We start from the raw sequence: 20,130 nt of genomic DNA on the forward strand, positions 1-20,130 counted from the left end.
GGAACGATCTCTACAAAATGCAAATTGCAAACGTCAGTTGTCACTTCTGACAGTGACATTTCGGCTCTCAATTTTTCATGAAAGTTTAAAAATGTTTTTCTCAATATTATTTCGATTTAGAGCCTTAATTTTAATATTTATTATAAATTCTGTGTCACAATGTTATTCCAATGATATATTGGGATGCGGCGGATTCGTTAAAAGTCACGCAAGCTTGGACTTTTCGAAAATAGAGATTGGTTTGTAAGTTAACCTAAAATTTTTTTTTTTATTAAGATTAACATAATAAGGTCATGATAAGATTGAAAACTTTATGTTTTGTTTGTACATAATAAATCTAGAATCTAGATAATGTATACGCAGTAAAACTAGGACATTTTTTGTTAAATGACTCCATAATATTTTAGATACACTAAAGAAGGAAGTCTTAAAGAGAAAACTGAATGTGCACCGACCAACGGTTACTACTTTCTACCTTTATACGAAAAGGGAGAGTACGTTTTAAGGGTCCATCCACCAGCAGGATGGAGTTTCGAACCTTCAGAAGTTGAACTCCTAATAGATGGTGAAACTGATCAATGTTCTACTGGCGAAGATATCAACTTTGTGTTCAACGGGTTTGGTATAACGGGCAGAGTGATTACGGCTGGGCAGAAACAGGGCCCAAGTGGAATAAATGTACAGTTGGTGAATGAAAAAGGTGATGTAAGAAACACTGTGACTACTGTGGGTGGGGATTTTCACTTCACCCCTGTTATTCCCGGGAAGTATGTTGTGAAGACAACTCATCCCAGGTAAGAGAATATTATTATACTTTTTACTATCCAATTTTTATATTTTTACAATTTGTCATGTGTGTGTGTGTGTGTTCGTGTATATATACATAAATCAAATAAATAAATAAATTGAACATTAACCAATTATGTATTTTTTTCTTTAATACTAATCTTACTCAGTATGGCATGATATTGTATTTGTCAGGTGGAAACTAGATCCTGCTCAGACAGTGGTTCAAGTCAAGGAGGGCAACACAGCCCTGCCCTTGGGCTCGCTCAGTGTAAAGGGCTATGATGTGTCTGGATCTGTTACATCCTTTGGAAGCCCTATCTCGGGAATTTATGTTCTGCTCTATTCTATAGAGGTAAGGAAAACATTACATTAATATCTATAAGATATTTGGTCTAATATAAAATTTTAGTTAATTTAAAATTTAGATAAGCATGATTTGCATTTGACAGCAATACTAAGAGAATTGCTTAAATACTTATGAATTTATTTTTCACAAGGAGTTTGGGCTCTACGAGGATGAAGATGGGTGCATAGAAATTTCAGCGCTTAAGGATAAAGGTGCTGTGACATACCCAGAGAAACTAGAGCTTTGAATTGTCCCAGTTCTGCAATTCGTGATATGTTATATATGTGTGTAAAAATTCTTAAAGTATAGGTGAAACAAAACCATAATTTTTTAACCACACCACTATAATATGTTTTACCAAATTAATTTAGTCAATTTGTTTTAAGCTGGTGGATATTGTTTGCAGGAGAACCCTAAATACCGAGTAGAAGGGTGCAAGACAGCCCTCTTGCAAGGTGTACCAGACTCTCCCATCTGCCACTCCATCACTGATGCTGCTGGGGAGTTCAAGTTTGGCCTAGTTCCTGCAGGAAATTATAAACTCCTGGCATTATCCAAGTCGCCAGGACAAGCTGCCATCACTTATAATATCAAGCCAGATGCAGTGCCATTCACTGTGAAACATGACAGCTTGTATATCAAGAATGCTTTCGAGGTTAGTTTTAAAATGGCGAATATTAAAGCATAAGTCAATGCCTGAAACCTGAAAGGATTCCAAAATTTAGTGACCATGCTTCTTAGTGAATATTCTATTCTGTAAAATGTCCAATTATTACATCCATGGTTCAGCGTCTAAAACAGGGAATTTGAAGCTTTTGCAGTAAAATCAGATTTTTCTTTAATTGATAGTTACTTATATGTGCAATAATATAGTATAACTTATGACCAAAACACTGCATAAAGTAAAGAAAAATAGATATGACCATAATACAATATTATAAGAACTATCAGTTGCAGGAAAAAAAACGAAAAATATACCATTTCTCGTTTTTTACTGCTCTGGACCAATCTGCCGTTGATTTGCGCCTGATTTAGCCAGAGTGTCAGCATTTATGGACTGATACAGTAGTTTTTGTCCATAGGTAAGTGGGTTCATAGCAGTTGGTTCAGTGCTGACCGGCGCCGGCGGCAGTGGTATATCAGGCGTCAGGGTGTCAATGGGAGGTCAGCCCATTGGAACAACTGATGAAGCGGGGAAATTCACCTTGACTGGGTTGAAACCTGGGACGTTCACACTTAACTTCCAACACGGTGAGTTAAAGATATTATGCGTTTTTTTTCTGCAGGGTGATTTACTAAACTCAGTGTTCAACACTAAATGATAACCACTAAGCTCATTTGACATTTATTTTCAATCCATTGAAGCTTTTCTACTGTAATGGTATCACACTAATATTATAAAGGCGAAAGTTTGTGTGTATGTGTGGCTGAAATTTGGAATGGAAATAGATAATACCCATCCAGGGTATTATCTATTTCCATTCCAAATTTCAGCACATAGGCTAAACCCTAAAACCTAAAACCACGCGGGCGAAGTCGCGGGCATCGGCTAGTAGAATATAGATGTTCCATTTCACGAAGACCATTTGACTATGTTCGGGCGAGTGAACACGTACGCATTGTTAATGTGTGCGTGGCGCTCAGTTTCGACCGCGCACGGTTAACTTTACGCACACAAATGCCTTAACGCTTATCAGTACACTCACTACTACAACTAAGGCTGAGCTCATTGGGAAATAGAACATCTATACACGGACTGTCATTGTGATTCCACAGCACAGTGCGAGTTCGATGAGTTGCCAGTGACGGTGACTGCTGGCGGAGTGAGCACTCCGCTCCGCTCTATTGCGGCTCGCTGGAAAGTGTGCGGCGAGCTATCCCCGCCGGAGCCAAGATCTGTGTTGTTGCGGGCCACTAACCGCGGCGCGCCCGACCGCCGCGTGCAGGCCGCGACTGATGGTGAGTGATGATGTGACATTAGAACAAAATTACATTCTGTTTAGATAGACTGGAGAGGAGAGCAAATTTCGATCATATTTAAAATTGAGTTTATGTACATTGTAATAAGGTTTATTTTAACATATCTTTTCTTGTGTTTTGATTTGTATAGTCAACCCTTGGCTGTGATCTCACCTGGTAGTAAGTGATAATACAGTCTAAGATGGAAGGGAGCTAACCTGGGAGGAGTATGACAATTAGCCCCCTTTGGTTTCTACACGATATCATACTGGAACGTTAAATCGCTTGGCGACACGGCTTTGCCGGTAGGATGGTAACTATTGTTGACAAGGGGATGCTCCCAAATTCAGTGTGAAAAATTAAGAACAGTTGATTGGCTACTCTTTGCGCTCGAACTGCCGACTGGGACAATTCGTCCAATTGAATATGTCTGCCACTACGACTTCTAGTCTGTGTTAAAAAAAAACACTCTCCGATGCTCTCTGAATCAGTCTAAACGGAGCCTTAGCGGCCTTATACTGGGGTGCTCTATTAATAATGGTATTGTTTTGTCCAGGTAAATGGTGCACATTTCTGCCGCCCGGCGTGTACGCCGCTAAAGTGGAAGTCAGCGAACAGGAGCAGAGGGATGGATTGCAGTGAGTATCCTTTCTTATCGTATTAGACACAGAAAGATTAAGTTTTGCAATTATGCATGTTATTTATTTCTCATCTCACTAGCTCGGAAAGGCTTTTTTTTATCGTTCGAAATCAGAGGGAAAAGGCTGTTTTATCTGCTAGTGTGAGAAAGTCATTCGAGATTCGAGCGTGACATGGTCTATGGATGGCGTATCTAATTTTTTTGATAATTAAATTAAATTTTTAAGCCACTAGTGAAGCAAACCTTACGATCCTTCGTTTGCTCGGAATTTAATACAAAACAGTCCGCCAAACAGCAACTTTGCAGCCTTGCATAACAAGGGACTATTATCATAATTATTAGTTTCCGATAAAATGTGTTGAAATATAAAACGAGCGCACAGGTAGTACAAAATTAAACGGTTTGGCTGTAATTCTATACTTTGCTTACTGCAAATACTTAAATATAATTATTCTGGATCTCTTTTTGCTACTAGTTTGACATTATTCAAAACGCAGGTTCTACCCGGAGGAGCAGCAAGTGTCGGTGGGGCGCGGCGCGGTGAGCGGCGTGTCGTTCGGGCAGGTGCGCGCGCGCGTGCGCGGCCGCGTGCTGTGCGACAAGTACTGCGCCGGTCTGCGCGTCGCCTTACGCCCGCTGGCCGCTGACGGCACCTACGCAGGGCCGCCCAGGCACGCGCCCGTTGTCAGTGAGTACTATATTCTTCGATAGTATATTTCATTTACATTGTATTACGTCAGTAACACATATTTTGTTGTCTGGCGTGTATGGGTTAATTCTAATGACTTCGGTGACGCAGGCTTCCACGTCGCTTTACACGCACTAGCCGTTGACCGCACTTACGCGGGGCCGCCCCGCGCCTGTTGTTAGTAAATTGATTCTATTCTCTTCGATATAATTATCATTTACGTTTGACGTGAGCCGTCAGGTAGAAAAGCTTGGACGAAGGTCAGAGACGAAATCACGAAAGTGTCCCCAGTGACATTTTGGTGAGTTCGGTGTCTTGTCACTGGCCACTTCGGTACCTTATCCTAGAGTGCAGACACTTGTCGGAAACCAAAGCTTTGCTCAATTTTGTAATGGGCAAACAATACGCGCTACCCAGCCAACTGTTTGGTTTACTTAACATGTATTTCGTTAACTGAAAATACTAAATTTATCATGGTATGTACCCGTTATCTACACTATAAAATGTTATTCGTTTGACTTTTCACCATTAAATTCAAATACCAAACGTCTGTGAAGTTTCAACAATTTTTCACTTTCAACAGACGGTGAATACACGTTTGAGGAGGTGGTGCCCGGCAGCGTGGAAGTTTCCGTCAGCTCTGACAAGCTGTGCTGGGCGGAGTCCGCTCATAACGTGGCCGTTACACAAGAGCTGCCCCCCGTGCCGGACTTCGAGCTGCACGGGCTCGCTCTAGCCATTACCGCCACACATCGCATGCAGGTATGCACAATGTCAAAAGTCAAAATCATTTATTCAAGGTAGGGTACACCTTTTGTTTGTCATGTTGAAACATCAGAATGAAGCCATTATTAGTGTCTTAGTCTTATTTATAATATTTAAACTTAATTACTTGTAAATTTTAATGGGATCTTAGTTTTATTTATAATATTTAATAGCTAGATGATGCCCGTAACTTCATCTGTGTTGATTCAAGTGTTAGAAATCCAGTATTTTTCCACCCACTCACTCTGATTTCCTGGGTAAAAGTAGCCTATGTAGTCCAGCTTGTAATCAAGCTCCATACTAAATAAATAGTAATCGCAACTTCATTATATCGAAATTGTAGGTGGAATACCAAAGTAAAACTGCCAACGGTATACTGTCAGTGCCGGCGGGGTCTAGCCGGCAGTGCGTGCCGCTCGCGGACCAGTACACGCTGACCCCGCGCGGCTGCCACCGCGTACACCCGCCACAGGTCACCATTAAAATGGACACTCGAGACGTGCCGGTAAGAAAATAATTTGAGTATTTTATATCTTGGGACGTATAGTTGTGACAACGCATATCAATTGATTGCGATTGTTAAGCAACGTTGATCTAAGTCTGTAACTGGATGGATGACCAACTTAGAGCTCCTATTTTTATCCGATTACAAAAAAGGAGGAGGTTCTCAATTCAACTGTTATTTTATTTTTTTGTATGTTTGTTACGCGGTTTCTCCGCCAAATATGAACCGATTTTGATGATTTTTTTTTGTTTGGTAGGTGATACTTCCGAGGTGGTCCCATATAAATTTGGCGATGATCTAATGAATATGTTTGGAGATGGAGAACAGAACTCAATAAATAAGAGTAAATTGCTCACGATCAGTGAACAGTAGGTTTTTAACTAGGCATAGCATAAAATATTCTCGCATATTTTTCAGAGCGTGTCGTTCGTAGCGACAGCGCACGCGGCGGTTATCAGGATAGTCTCCCCGGAGCCAGCAATGGACGTTGTACTGCAGCTGAGCTCCGACGGGCAGCCTGGGGAGGATGTGCCATTGAAGCCGGTGCGGGAGGAAGCCGGCTACGTGTACGAGCATACGGTGTACTTGGCTGAGGTATGTAACGTGGAGATTTCCTTCAAACAGCAGATACCCAGTGTCATGCACAAGATTTAAAGCCAGCATTAAAGTATGAACTTATTTTCTGGCAGGTCATAATGGAAAATAAGTGTTGATTTAGTACAACTAGGGTAGGCAGTACTTTTATACCTCTATGAGCTGCATGCCACTGCAGATTCCATCTGGATAATGTTTTCCTGGCCCTATTGTAGAAATTCTATTCCTAAGGGAGTTAAATAAGGGGTAAAAATTTGTATGAAAATCTGTCTAAATCTATAAAAAAAATGGTCAAGTGCTAGTCGGACTTGCACATGAAGGGTTCTGTACCATCGTGCAAGAAACAACACTTAAATTTTAATGGCGCGAATAGAAATACACATTCTATTACAATTTAAAGTCTCTACCCATTACGGTTAACGAGATACAGCCCGCTCACAGACAGAAGGATGGACAGACAGCAGAGGCGTAGTAAATAGGATCCCATTGGCACTCTTCGGGTATGGAACCCTAAAAATGATATTTGGGCTTTCGGTTTAAAATGAAGAAATACATGTTTCACAAAATTTTGGAATTCCATAGAGTGTTAAATAGGAGTGAAAGTTTGTGTGAAAGACTGGCATTTTTCAAGTTAAATTCATGAAAAGTGGTATTTAGGCATTCAGTTATAAATGTAGAATTGTATTCAGGATTTTTTTTGGAAATTCCACCACCTCACCAATTTAAAAAACAAATACTTGAATGAAGCGGGGGCGGGTCAGGAAGTCTAATAATATAACTTCCCTCGCCAGGGCGAAGTGACAACAGTGACCCCTCAATCTTCTCACTTGCTGTTCGCCCCCCGCGGCCCTCAGAGGCTAGTGGGAGGGTCGGAGTGCCAACCACAAGCACTCACGCTGCTCGCCGCCAAAGCACTCACTCTTAAGGGCAGGATCGTGCCTTCGGTCGCCGACGTCACAGTCACCCTCGAGGGAGGTAGGTCTGCCCCTCCCAATATTTTAATAGAAACAAAGTAAAATGTTTATTTTGTAAATCGTGCCACAATTCACATGTTACGGTTACGCACTCATCCGATCCGAATCGTGAAAATACGTAAGTAGTCGTAGAATTATATGCGGCAGTAGGTTGTGTTCGGGTCTAACTAGCTATTAGGTATATTACTATCTATGTAATTTACCCAACATTTTGCAAAATAAATATGATTATTATGATCATTTGTATGGTAGCTTACGCACTAGATCCGACTTCCGTCATCTGATTTCTCTCCGTCATCCGTGAGAATTTCTCGGATGCCTTGCCTGTGACTTTGATCAGAGGTCGGATTAGTGCGGAAGCAATATTTCCGAGTACATTGTAAATTTGATCCGAGTTTTTACATCCGTATTTTCACGGACTCTGATCGGATGAGTGTGTGACTGCTCTAAGGATAGGTTCTTCTTCTTCTCTCTGGGCTGGTTTCCGCACTTAAACGTTTCTTAAGGATAGGTTATCCCAACGCTTCCTTCACTAGAACATTGAAGCCAAAATGCTTTAAGGCGAAGATTCTCCAAGGAATAAGGAAAGGAAAAGATTCTCCAGCTCAGCATAAATGTCTTGCACATACAGATAACTTACAGCATTGGTTTTTTTTTTCAAATGCAAAATAATTTAACAACAAGGTTACAACATATAAAACAGCACGTTAAAAGAATGTTCGTCACATTGGTTTAGTGGGCACCCCATTGTTGTCATCCTAACACTTTTCAGTGGGAACCCCGATTCGACCCGAATTCTTCAAATGTGTCAATAATGCTTTCCAGATGATGTCAAACTGAGCCAAATCACGGGGGAAGACGGCGTGTACAGTTTCGGGCCGCTCGACGCGACCATACAATACAAGATCACTGCGGAGAAGGATTCCTACGTGTTCAACGAGAGAGAGCTAAATGGTGATATCAGAGCTCACAAGTTGGCGGAAATCACTGTGCAGTTGGTAGACAGTGCGGATGATACGCCGCTTGAGGTATGCACCTGACAATATTCTGGACTTTTCCCTTTCCTTTTCCCACTTTTTAGGGTGAAAACCTTTCACCTTTCAACTTGACTCCTACTTTCCAAAATCACCAGCTCACTACTGAGCACAGATCTCCTCTCAGAATGAGACAGGGATTTGGCCAGTCTACCACGCTAGCCAAATGTAGATTGGCAGACTTATTTTATTTTATTTATTAAATATCTAAAATACAATATAGTTACAGTTGTAAGTATATCGTATTTTAGATAATTTGTCCTGACATATCCTACTGAGGAATCAAGTCATTTGAATAACTTGAGTTTACATACCTTTGAGAACATAGAATTGAGAACACAGAATAAAGGCATGAGGTGTCCTGATAATGATTTCGTTCACTTCACCCTTAGCACTTCTAGCACATAATAAACAGTGAAAATGGAATTTAATTATATTTGTTTTAGAGTACAATTTTGTTTGTAAAATATTAGATGTTGTTGCTCAACGCCTAACGCGCCTAAAGAACTTTTAACTTTAAAAAAAATCTCCTTTTGTAGGGCGCGTTGGTATCCGTAAGCGGCGGTTCATTCCGTCGCAACGTAGCGTCAGGGCCTACGGGCTCGCTGCGCTTCGGCGCGCTGTCGCCCGCGCAGTACTACGTCAAGCCCAACATGAAGGAGTATCGCTTCGAGCCTCCGCACTCCATAGTGCCCGTCGAGGACGGACGCACGCACCGACTGGTCTTCAAGTACGTTTATATGTTACAATAACCATTAAGTACTTGACCAAACAGGAAGCGGTGAGCGTGCTGCGTGCCCCTCTGCCAAAATAGGTCTGGCAATCATACTCATTGAGCTATTTAATGGTTTTAACATACAAAAAGGAAGTTAAAGTTGCTTGAAAAGCGATGGTTAATTCGTCGCAACGTAGCATCAGGTACAACCCTTACGATTTTACAACATTTCCGTAACTTTTGTTAATACTTCTTTGATTAACTTTTCAGTTCGCGTTTTCCTAATTCTGAAGATTTCAAAACTTTATTTGCGGATTAATATTTAATTTCCTTCCATATTTAAAATCCTATTTATACCCTTTTTTCTTTGCTAACAATTTGATGTGTAAGTTAATGATGCGTGCTTAGGGGAGTACGCGTGGCGTGGTCGGCGCTCGGTCGCGCCGTGTCTCTAGGGGGCACGGGCGTAGGACGCGTGCCCGTGCGAGCACGCGCCTCGCCGGAGTACGCGGCGCGCTGTCCTCAACAAGACGCCACTACCTCGCCCAACGGAGACTTTAGGTAAGTTTCCTAATTAAATTAATTATCAAGTAGTTTTCATTTTCGGCAAAGCTAGAAAACAACAACAAAATTTTATCTATCCATATCCATATTGATAAAAATGTAAATGTGTGTCTGTTGGCTAGCTTTTCATGGCTCATCAGTTTAACAAAAGTTCGTTAAAAGGCACAGTTCGTTAAATAGCTTGTCTGAGAAAGAACATAGGCTAATTTTAGTCTGAAAAAATAAACTTTTAAACTTAAAGGCATTATTTATTTGTATGTTGTGTGTGCAGAGATATAGCTAGCTCCAGACGAATATAAACTACTTTTATCCTGGTAAATCAAAGAGTTCCCATGAGGTTTTTAACATAGGAGACATATGCGGACGAAGTCGCGGGCTTCATCTAGTAGAATAGAATAGAATAATTTTTTATTCAAGTAAACTTTACAATTGCTTTTGAAGCGTCAGAATAATTAGCAACTGGTTTGGAATTACGTAAGAAATAAAAAAACATTTTCTACTTGAGAATTCTAGTTTTATTACATTTTTTGGCATCCACTAATTTCTAAACTATTTTTTTACAGAATCCGCGGCCTGCTACCCAACTGCGTGTATCTGATAGAGCTAAAAGAGTCCACAGAGCAGGAGCTGATGGGCATCGAGCTCGCCAAAGCGCCGCCGCCGCTAGAAGTAAGTCAAAACTCAAATTATTTATGCAAATTGGTTACCATTGTACCCTTTTTTTTGGTCAGTTGTTGAATTTGTAAGATGTAATGTTAATAATGCACTGTGGTGATGGCCGTAGAGTGGATATTTAAAATGAGACACGTGCGTAAAGTTCCAAGCTACGTTTATTACTACATAATCTAAGTTCATACACTACACCACTACAGCATTACGTAAACTTAAAACTAAAGCTACGAGGATTTTAAACGCGCCCAATTGTCCAAACTTTTCTTCGTTCTTTTAATATGAGTACTAGCTTATGCCCGATAACCTGTTCCATTACGTAACCAGTACTAAATCGTGCGAAAATATGTGACTTTTCTACGCAAACATTTGACTAGCAAATTTTCAGCTTCAACACAAGAACAATGGGTTTCTTTCCTTTTTTCCAGGTAAAAGAGAAAGACATCGAGAACATCCGCCTGATAATAATTCAACCTAACCAACTAACAGACACCAACGTTCTAATCCACACCCCCAACATAGACCATTACAAGACCCTGCGCCTCACCCTCGCTCTGGAGGCGACCCCCCATTCCTCCCTCTACTCCACTAAACTGGATCCAACCGGTTACAACCAGCACAACAACCCGGGGCTGATGCACGTCATGCCGCGGCTACCCGCCGACAACAAGACCTACGTACTTCAGTTGGAGTCGTCTCTATCTAAAGTGACGCATTCGTACGGCGAGCATGTCTACTACTTCAATTCTGATGGAAAATTCCGCCATTTTGACATCGATTTTGTGCCAAAAGTGAGTGTTTTTACTTCATTCTAGCTTAACAAATTTTTCCAAATGTCTAAAGCCAGAAAAGTGCAAAATTCAGAGTCTGAATATTTGGCGTTATAAATTTTTTGCTAATAAGAACACAAATGTGTTAAAACTTATCCGTACACTCACTACTACAACCAAGGCTGAATGGTCATCGTGAAACAGAACATCATTACCTATATCAATTTTTACATTAATTTATGCTATTACAGGTAAAGTCATCTGAACAAGAACTCCGCCAGAGTTCCCTGCTAGTGTTACCCCTGCTAGCGGCTCTAGGCCTCCTGTATACGCAACGGCACCGCCTACCCAATCTCAGGCCGGACGCCATCAAACGAGTGTCTAGGAAGAAGGCGCAGTAACCATTACTAGTGATAAGTTATAACTTGAATGCCTTCGAGGCAAGAGTGTATAGAACTTCTAGGCAAGTACGCTCCAATCTAGACCTCATTGCTCTGTTTCTCAGGCATGATTGTCGTCAAGCGCAAGCCTATCTCACTATTAAAAAAAACCTAAAAGAGTTAATATAAACATAAACAATTTGTGTAGAAGGTTTTTTTAGTCAAACTGAACAAAGAAATATTCGTTTTATATCGCGTAGCCTGTTATTAAAAGACAAATGCCTCAATAGCTCAAAGTTTTAAAGGGGCTAGCTGAAAACCGAAAGGTCATGGGTTCAGATTCACATTGAGGTCATGACTACTTAGCTCGACTCCCTGAATAAGATATGATTAAGGAATTGAAGTGGACTAGAGATACGTGTTCAGCAGACTAATTAGATTTTATAGATGACTCAAAAATTTCCGAGTCTGGTGAACACATCTCCGCTCCGCTTCAGTTCAGTAGACAGGTACCCTAAGCCCCCTCGAAAACTATTGAATCAGTATGACAATAACAATTAGTCAGTAAAGTATCAAATCAATTATTATTTTAAATTTTAATCTGTATAGTTTCATTTAAAATGAAATGATTTTAATTTATTTTAACATTCCATTTTGGAACCTGCTGACTACACAACTTTTTTTTTAATTTGATAAAATTGAATGTTAGAACAATGATATATATTTATAAATTAAATGAATGTAATGTAATAATGTATTTCAAAACGAATTATTATGATTTATGAAGTGAATGAAGTAATTATTATTTATTGTTGATGTAAGTGATTTTTGTGAAATTTTTGTTAGTGTGTTGTGATGGTAAAAGTATACAATAGATTTATGTGTGAAGGCAAATAAATGAGGATTGTTTATAAATTAAGCTGTTTTATTAACAGTTAACACCTTCACCTGAAAAGTGAATAATAACGAAATTAATTGATTATTAATGAAAAAATCAAACATTCAAATGAAACAACACGGATTTGAAAGAAAGCCTTTATTTTACTTTAATGCTGCCAGTATCTTGGGGCAGTCTTGGGTTGGGCAATGCCTTGCTGCGGTGGTCTCGATGAGGTTTCAGATTTAATTAATTTAATTGGTACGAAATACCAGAAAACAATTTAATTTTAATTCATACTATAAGTACCTACCTACTTAGTATTTTTTTTGGAAAACATTTTGTTAACTACAAAAACCTAGATAGTGAAATATAAAACAATTCAGTATTTTACCTAAATAATCAGTTTATATTGTTTTTTGTAAATGCTGGGTAGATTTTGACAAAACTATTGGTTTTAGTGGTAGATTATCTATAACAGCTGTAGCGCCGGTTGCAGTCCGCGGACGTGTGTGTATGATGGTCCCACAGGCGAGCGTTCTCCTTACTGAAAACCAAATAAAAAATGTTATAGACACTTTACTAATCCATATTATAAGGGTTTCTATCGAATAAGGATATTAATTAAGTTAGGATGAGCTAGGTAAGTTATGAAAAGGAAACTTGCATAGTATTTGAATATTTGAAACTTACTTCACAAAATATAATTGAAACGCTGCTATGAAACTCCGATTGGAGCGAGCGTGCAGCTTGCAAAGCTCTAACTTCTCGCATTCTTCTTCCAAACTAGAAACAACAATTAAAAATTATACCTTTTTCGGCTATTTAAGACAATAGGTACTCATCACAAGACATAGAATAGAAATATTTTTATTCAAATAAACTTTTACAAGTACTTTTGTATCGTCAAATGCATCTACCGCTAGTTCGGAATGTCTTTCCTACCTAGAATAACCAGTAAGAAACTCGACGGTTGCTCTTTTTTAAGATTCGATTTACAATAGCGTAATTGTACATATTTCAGTGGGAAGCAGTAAATGCAGAATCCCTAAATGTCAGGATTTGTATTTTGTATCTAATCGAGATAAGCCCCAAAAATTAATAATTTTTATGTACCTAGGTACTTACTTTCTTTTAGTTCTGATTTTAGAAAAATCATTGCTTGTGAACCCGCCCGAAGTCATCGATGGATTTATGAACCTTTTGGAAATACTGTGCTCTTGAACCAACTCGAACGAAGGATCTGAAATAATATTATTATGTTAATTTATCACACTAATATTATAAAGGCGAAAGTTTCTATGTGTGTGTATGTATGTTTGTTACTCCTTCACGCAAAAAGTACTGGACGGATTTGGCTAGAATGGAGATGGATAATATCCCGGATTAGCACATAGGCTACTTTTTATCCCGGAAAATCGAAGAGATCCCACGGGGTTTCGAAAAACCTAAATCCACGCGGGTGAAGTCGCGGGCATCGGCTAGTTAGGAATAGATTAGATTTATAGGGCACATATTTGATTCAAAGTTGCTCAGCGAACTATAGAGAGGGCTATGTTAGGAGTTTCCCTGAGGGATAAGATCCGAAATGATGAGATCTGCAGGAGAACCAAGGTCACTGACATAGCCCAAACTATTAGTAAGCTGAAGTGGCAGTGGGCAGGCCATGCCTGTCGTAGAACCGATGGCCGTCGGAGCCGGAAAGTCCTTGAGTAGAGACCGCGTATAAGCGGCTGGCGAGAAGTGGCTGGATGGGAAGGCTGAGGGCCGGGTGTGGTAGCGCTCCTTTAGGAAAGGCCTATGTCCAACAATGGATGTCCACAGGCTGATGATGATAGGTAATTAACTAACTGGTACATGCCCGAGATCGAACCCTGCATCCTCCGAATAGCAGACCAATGTCTTAACCACTAACCATCTATCACTGCTTTTTACTACTACTGAGTAATTAAAAAAAAAAATTTAGTCTTTACCGATTTTAGTTTGCTCCAAAGGCATGCTTACAACAACACAAATCACTACGAATATCACGAAAATTGTTGAATTCATTTTAAAGTTTTTTTTCTACTATTGAAATAATTTTAAAAGGTATACCTAGAGATTTAAACCGAATGTGAAAAATGGTTTATCTTTATGAATTTATACCAAGGCAGAGAACTGATATCCCCACTAAGTTAAATCAGTAGGTACGTCAGATGATTAGCGCTGTATATTGGTTAAGTAAATATATGATTATGGTTGTTGGGTTGATTATCGGGCTAGAATTAGTTGAACAATCGATCAACAAAGTAAAATATTGATAACTGGATACCTTGCCTTGGATACATATCCATACTAAATATTATAAACGCGAAAATATCTGGCTGGCCTTCAGTTTTCGCGGTTGACTGAAATTATTTTGATTTTTGGCGGAATTTAGCACGGATAAAGACATGGTCGCCAACTATGGGCCTCATAAGAAAGCTCACTCAGCGGGCGATAGATATATGATTGGAGTTTCTTTCCGTGATCAAATCAGCTTTATGGGGAAATTCGGAGGAAAACCAGAATAACCGACATAGCTTTTAGCGGGCTACGAAGCTGATGTGGCAATGGGCAGAGCACATAGTCCTAAAAGCCAACAGACCTTGGGTTCCCAAGGTACGAGTAGGTAGGTACTGGAATGGCGACTAGGTGACATCAAACGAGCCGAAGTCGCTGGATTCAGGCGGCGCGGCGTAAGACCCTGGTCGTGTGGACTGGGGAGGTCCCTTCAAACGACCTATGTCGATATGTCCAACTGTAGACGTCTATCGGTTGATGATGACGATAATGATCACCCACAAGGTATAAAAACCTGGCGCTAACTCAGAATACAATATAATATCACAGTGGCGCTAGTGCGTTTTTTATCTTCGCTCTGAATAAATAGGTAGGTAAGTATACTTTTCCAATTAGAGAAACACGATTATCGCAGAAACTGTTCAAACTGAATCACGCTGTTTTATTTTTAAATCTTTCTCGAGATACATAGGTATAGGTACTTTAGCAAGTTAGATATTAAAACTTTGAAATTATTACGCAAATCTTTTAGACAAACTTTTTACGTAGGTACCTACCTAACATTTACTTTACGTGCGTCAAGTAAATGTTAGGTAGGTACTTTACTTACACGTAGGCTTAGGCCCAATCACATCACACTTCACACTAATATTATAAAGGCGAAAGTTTGTATGTGTGTGTGTGTGTGTGTGTGTGTGAGTGTGTGTGTGTGTGTGTGTGTATGTTTGTTACTCCTTCACGCAAAAACTACAGGACGAATTTGGCTGAAATTTGGAATGGAAATAGTATCTATCCTGGATTAGCACATAGGCTACTTTTTATCCCGGAAAATCAAAGGGTTCCCACGGGATTTCAAAAAAACCTAAATCCACGCGGGCGAAGTCGCGGGCATCGGCTAGTCTTCTAATATCATTGCTTATGCCGTACCACTTTGGGCTGTACAATAAATGGGTAAGGCCGAGTTTAGAAGTTGGTTGGGATTGGCTTAGGTACTTTGGTAAATAGTTACTTGGTATTTTTTGCGTTCAGTTTGGCACACATACCGAATATTTAATTTAAACTAGCTGACGCCCGCGACTTCGTCCGCGTGGATTTAGGTTTTTCGAAATCCCGTGGGAACTATTTGGTTTTCCGGGATAAAAAGTAGCCTATGTGCTAATCCAGGATATTATCTATCTCCATTCTGAATTTCAGCCAAATCCGTCCAGTAGTTTTAGCGTGAAGGAGTAACAAACATACACACACACACACACACACACATACAAACTTTCGCCTTTATAATATTATAGTGTGAAGTGTGATAACAATTTCATCAGCTTTTTTAAAATGTGATTTCTGCAGTCTGCTGTAAATATTATGCAATAGACTTAGAGTAGAGGAATAAAAATTAATTACTGGCTACTTATTTACTTACATACTTAAAAATTAGCTTGCATAATATAGAAATTAAAACCTACCTACCTGTAAAAACTAAATAAAATATTTTTTTTTTGGATTAGCAACGCCATCTAGTAACCACTAGATGAAATGACAAGTGTAATATATCTACTTACTACTAGATATCGCTGTGCGCTATGATTATTATAATAAAATTAGTTTGTTATTTAAATTACTACGTATCACAAAATGTTATAATTATTATTTGTAAAATAAACTAAATCGAGAACTTTAACATTTTTATGCAAAAGCGAATTTAATTATTATTTAATTTTATTGCAGCGCTATCTAGTGGTGACCAAATATATGAAAAGTAAAATAAAATGTCTTACTAGATGGCGTTGCATTACGTAAATGGTAAACAATCGCCTAATACGGAATTAACTAAATGAAATTATTTAGCTAAATAAAATGTTTAAGTAGTTTATTAATTGAAGACATATTTTAGCACAGATTTTTTGAACTGTTATTTAGTTACTTTTTATGACAAGCAATTTTTTCTATTCAACAACAGATGGCACTATAAACGCTGTTTAATTTTCCAAAATGTTCCATGCTCTTGGACAGGAATTTTTCGCTAGAAAATTCGGGACCATTCCTGAGACTTCTCGACGACAGACTGCGCTGCTCCGCGAGTATAAATACGGCGCAGAAGCGCGGCAAATGTCAGTCGATTGAAAATAAACAAACGAGTGTTTTCTTACAAATTGCAAAGCGAAGAAAATAAACGCAAAAATGTCGTTAGTTCCGTATTGGTTGCGTCACATGCGAAACTTGGCTTACCGGGATCCCGTGGCCAGGATACTGGAAGACCCATTTGCTGTATTCGCAAAGGACCCCTTCTTCCGCGACCCGGTGAAGTTCATGCGTCAAATCACAGCACCCGTGGAGCACGAGCATGGAATCGAAGGTGTGTACTCCGATGCGGAGGTGAAGGCCGATGGGAAGAAGGTGGAAGTGCATTTGGACGTCCAGAACTTCAGTCCCGAACAAATCGAAGTGAAAACAGTTGGAAATGAAGTCACTATTGAAGGGAAGAAGGAAATTAAACGTGATGGAGGATGGACGAAGAGTCATTTCGAAAGACGCTTCCTGTTACCCGAAGGTTTCCCGCCAGAGAGGGTGGAATGCCATCTTGATAAAGGAAAGTTGAAACTCGTCGCGTTCAGGGCTGAACCGCTGCCGGAAAGAAAGATCGAGGTCAAACAAATATCTGGAAGCGACAGCGAAAAAGACAAATCGTCGTAAATGTTATAAGGAATGTGATAATTATTTCGTATTATTGTAAAAAGTTCCAAAAGAGTGTGAGCTAAGTTTTTTTCACAATAGTTTCAATAGTTGCACTCTGATTGTACTAAGTATTTAGGTAAGTAGGTACAAAATTAAAATTATTGTGAAATAAGTTTTGGGTCTGTTACTTTTTTGGAACTATTCAGACTGATTAGTTTAGTTAGCTTAGGGTATCGATTTTTTATATGTAACAGCTGAATATTTTGGTTTTTCTCAAATAAAAAAATTAAATAACTTTTGTTTTTAATTCCTCATACCTACATACTCGCTATTATAACAGCGGAAGGATCTGGGAACCCACCGCATTAAAAACTCCTACCATTATCGATTGATACTTCCATCAATCAATAATGTGTTTTTTATGGTACCCACATAGGTAATCACCCTCAGTTATGAGAAGTAGGTATAGTACGCGACAGGTCGAGATGGCAAACGGGGTTATGAGGCAGGGAGACGCCCCGCACACCCGCAAGTGACGTCACTCGCGCTATCCCGCACCGGGTTAACGCGGGGGTTTTGCGGGTGTGTGGGGCATCCCCAGCCCGATCGCCATCTCGACCTGTCGCATACCTAGTATAATATCATTGTAGACGCAGAATAGTACCTCTACCTCGAAAAACAAGTAAAACATAAAAAATACTTAGTAGGTAGGTACGCTGAATGAATGGGAAGATTTTATTTTCACCATAATATTATTTTCGCTTCACGACAATGACTTCTATATTATTATAGGTATAGTTAAGTCCTTGCTTCACGAGAGCTTTCCAGAATATACCAGAAAGGTACCTACCTGTACCTACCTACATAATGAGTAATACCTACTAATAATAATTATTTACAAATAATCTACTAATAGGACGGATAGTGCTTGATATATTTATTTATTCTTCGAGGCATGAAAGTAAATAATAACTTTAAATCAAAATTAATTAATAATTATTAACAGTACATAACATTAGGTACATCGCAGAGCCACGCCATTGAAAAAGTGATATCTTCTTAATAGATAAGTACTTGAAAAGCTAACTTGAGAAGTATAATAAAATTTGTAATTAGTGTTGGAAAAAATCAAATTATAAAATTCGATAATCTGTTTTTTTTTCGATTCGGGTAGAAATCTAACCTATGCCTCCGTCGTAGTCCTAGTATGAAATGTACTATGTACTAGGTACTTATGAAATGTCTTGGGGATAATAATGTCTTCTGGATACTTAAATGGAGCATTTTGAAATGTAATCAGAACATGATCAAATGAGATAGCTGGAAGGTAAATAAAATATACCTAATAGAAAGTTACCAAACTGGAAACCAATTAGTCCTACAGAAATGATAGGACCGCAGCAACTAAAGATTCGCAGTTAACCAAAGTTACAGCCCGCTTTTGTAATCATGTAGACAAATCACGAATCTCAAGCAGATAGGTAGGTATCTGTAGATGATAGCGACCTAGGTAGGTACAGGAGAAAACAGAAATAGTATCACTATAACCAGGCGACCCAAAGTAATTCAGTATGTTTGACGTGGGTGTGTCCGTTGACACGAAGCTAATAGCTATGCGAGAGGCATGTGATAGCATAGGACGACCCCCAATGCCCGTCAACTGTTTGCGTATCCACGGTGTGGTTTTTGTGCTATATTTACCCGACTACGACGAAGCCAAAAGGAAGGGTTATGATTTTAGCAGTCTATGTATGTATGTTGTGTTCCACCGTAGTGCCTAAACTAGATACTGGACCAATTTTGATGAATGAGGTGTCAACTGATTCGTTGTAAAGGACCGGGTAACATAGGCTATAGTATTTTATCCGAAAAAAATTGACGTAACGATGATACATCAAAAAAAAAAAGTGGCGGTTACCAAAATTTTTTTTGTTGTTGTATCGATTGGGATGTCAAATGAAAGAGGAGAAAATTCTGAGTTCAAGAATATAAATGCACTACAACATATATATATTAAGACGATCGTAGTCGGGTTTTAGCATCGATGGATACCCCTTTTATTCCCGTCGTCAAAATATGGGAGTTATATTAGATGGCATTTTTGTCAAATTGTCAATCGTAGCTCGAAAATTTTACCGGGCTGAGTTTGTTTTGGGCTCTTCTCAGAGCTGGGTGCGTGTGGAACCCTCGAAGCTTTAGTTTTTAATTTTAAGTTTATGTAATTAATTATCACCATTATCAACATCCATTATCTTACACTAAAAAAGTGTATAATGCAATGGTGCCGAATTTGAAAAGATTTAATCTGATTATAATTATCCTCGTTTCTGTGGTTTCTCGCATAGATTTATCATATAAATTATTAATCTACGATTTCCTAAGCATCGTGCTTTATCAAATCGGAAAACTAAAGAGCCAAGTTTTTCTAGTTATCGTGTGATTTGCAATTCATTTTCTTTTGTCATACGGCGACGTTACAAGCAACACATTTAACATACTGTAGTATGTTTCTAGGACTCGACAGAGATGCCTAACATAAAGAAAAAGTTTATTATTTAATGATAGTAAATGGGCCTGCAAGTGCTAAAAGCTTACGAACTTTCTGAGCTTCGTATGTTTAAAGCTTGGTGTAGTGGTCAATTCCTTCAGTCAG

General features: G+C 39.1%; 3 protein-coding genes across 3 annotated transcripts; 2 read left to right on the plus strand and 1 right to left on the minus strand.

Moving 5' to 3' along the window:
* The first annotated feature begins 38 nt into the window (after nucleotides 1–38).
* LOC123870784 (nodal modulator 1) lies at nucleotides 39–12,307 on the plus strand. The gene is made up of 18 exons (XM_045914209.1): nucleotides 39–243; nucleotides 408–794; nucleotides 982–1,141; nucleotides 1,542–1,790; nucleotides 2,218–2,386; nucleotides 2,912–3,094; nucleotides 3,651–3,732; nucleotides 4,232–4,422; nucleotides 5,006–5,184; nucleotides 5,531–5,692; nucleotides 6,110–6,286; nucleotides 7,078–7,261; nucleotides 8,086–8,288; nucleotides 8,834–9,024; nucleotides 9,418–9,570; nucleotides 10,137–10,242; nucleotides 10,671–11,033; nucleotides 11,264–12,307. The coding sequence occupies exons 1-18, from the start codon at nucleotides 92–94 to the stop codon at nucleotides 11,411–11,413; spliced, it is 3,441 nt and encodes a 1,146-aa protein (XP_045770165.1). The 5' UTR covers nucleotides 39–91; the 3' UTR covers nucleotides 11,414–12,307.
* Nucleotides 12,308–12,655: 348 nt separating this feature from the next.
* Nucleotides 12,656–14,395, minus strand: LOC123870801. The gene is made up of 4 exons (XM_045914250.1): nucleotides 14,243–14,395; nucleotides 13,398–13,512; nucleotides 12,963–13,055; nucleotides 12,656–12,816 (listed from the first exon to the last, which is right to left on the minus strand). The coding sequence occupies exons 1-4, from the start codon at nucleotides 14,316–14,318 to the stop codon at nucleotides 12,738–12,740; spliced, it is 363 nt and encodes a 120-aa protein (XP_045770206.1). The 5' UTR covers nucleotides 14,319–14,395; the 3' UTR covers nucleotides 12,656–12,737.
* A 2,501-nt stretch (nucleotides 14,396–16,896) lies between these two features.
* Nucleotides 16,897–17,772, plus strand: LOC123870795 (heat shock protein Hsp-12.2-like). Its single transcript, XM_045914236.1, has one exon. It carries the CDS (start codon nucleotides 16,983–16,985, stop codon nucleotides 17,493–17,495), a length of 513 nt encoding a protein of 170 aa, XP_045770192.1. The 5' UTR covers nucleotides 16,897–16,982; the 3' UTR covers nucleotides 17,496–17,772.
* The last annotated feature ends 2,358 nt before the right edge of the window (nucleotides 17,773–20,130 follow it).

The sequence above is a fragment of the Maniola jurtina genome, chromosome 2, assembly GCF_905333055.1.
Source record: "Maniola jurtina chromosome 2, ilManJurt1.1, whole genome shotgun sequence".
Classification (NCBI taxonomy): Eukaryota; Metazoa; Arthropoda; class Insecta; order Lepidoptera; family Nymphalidae; genus Maniola; species Maniola jurtina.

Excerpts from the sequence above, each read along its gene's own strand:
- LOC123870784 (XM_045914209.1), top strand. The coding sequence starts at position 92 with ATGTTTTTCTCAATATTATTTCGATTTAGAGCCTTAATTTTAATATTT. Across the intron at positions 795-981 it reads GTGAAGACAACTCATCCCAG|GTGGAAACTAGATCCTGCTC; the intron begins GTAAGAGAATAT and ends TGTATTTGTCAG. Across the intron at positions 4,423-5,005 it reads CAGGCACGCGCCCGTTGTCA|ACGGTGAATACACGTTTGAG; the intron begins GTGAGTACTATA and ends CACTTTCAACAG.
- LOC123870795 (XM_045914236.1), top strand. The coding sequence starts at position 16,983 with ATGTCGTTAGTTCCGTATTGGTTGCGTCACATGCGAAACTTGGCTTAC.
- LOC123870801 (XM_045914250.1), bottom strand. The coding sequence starts at position 14,318 with ATGAATTCAACAATTTTCGTGATATTCGTAGTGATTTGTGTTGTTGTA. Across the intron at positions 13,056-13,397 it reads AAAATCAGAACTAAAAGAAA|TTTGGAAGAAGAATGCGAGA; the intron begins GTAAGTACCTAG and ends TGTTGTTTCTAG. Across the intron at positions 12,817-12,962 it reads TTTCAATTATATTTTGTGAA|TAAGGAGAACGCTCGCCTGT; the intron begins GTAAGTTTCAAA and ends TTTGGTTTTCAG.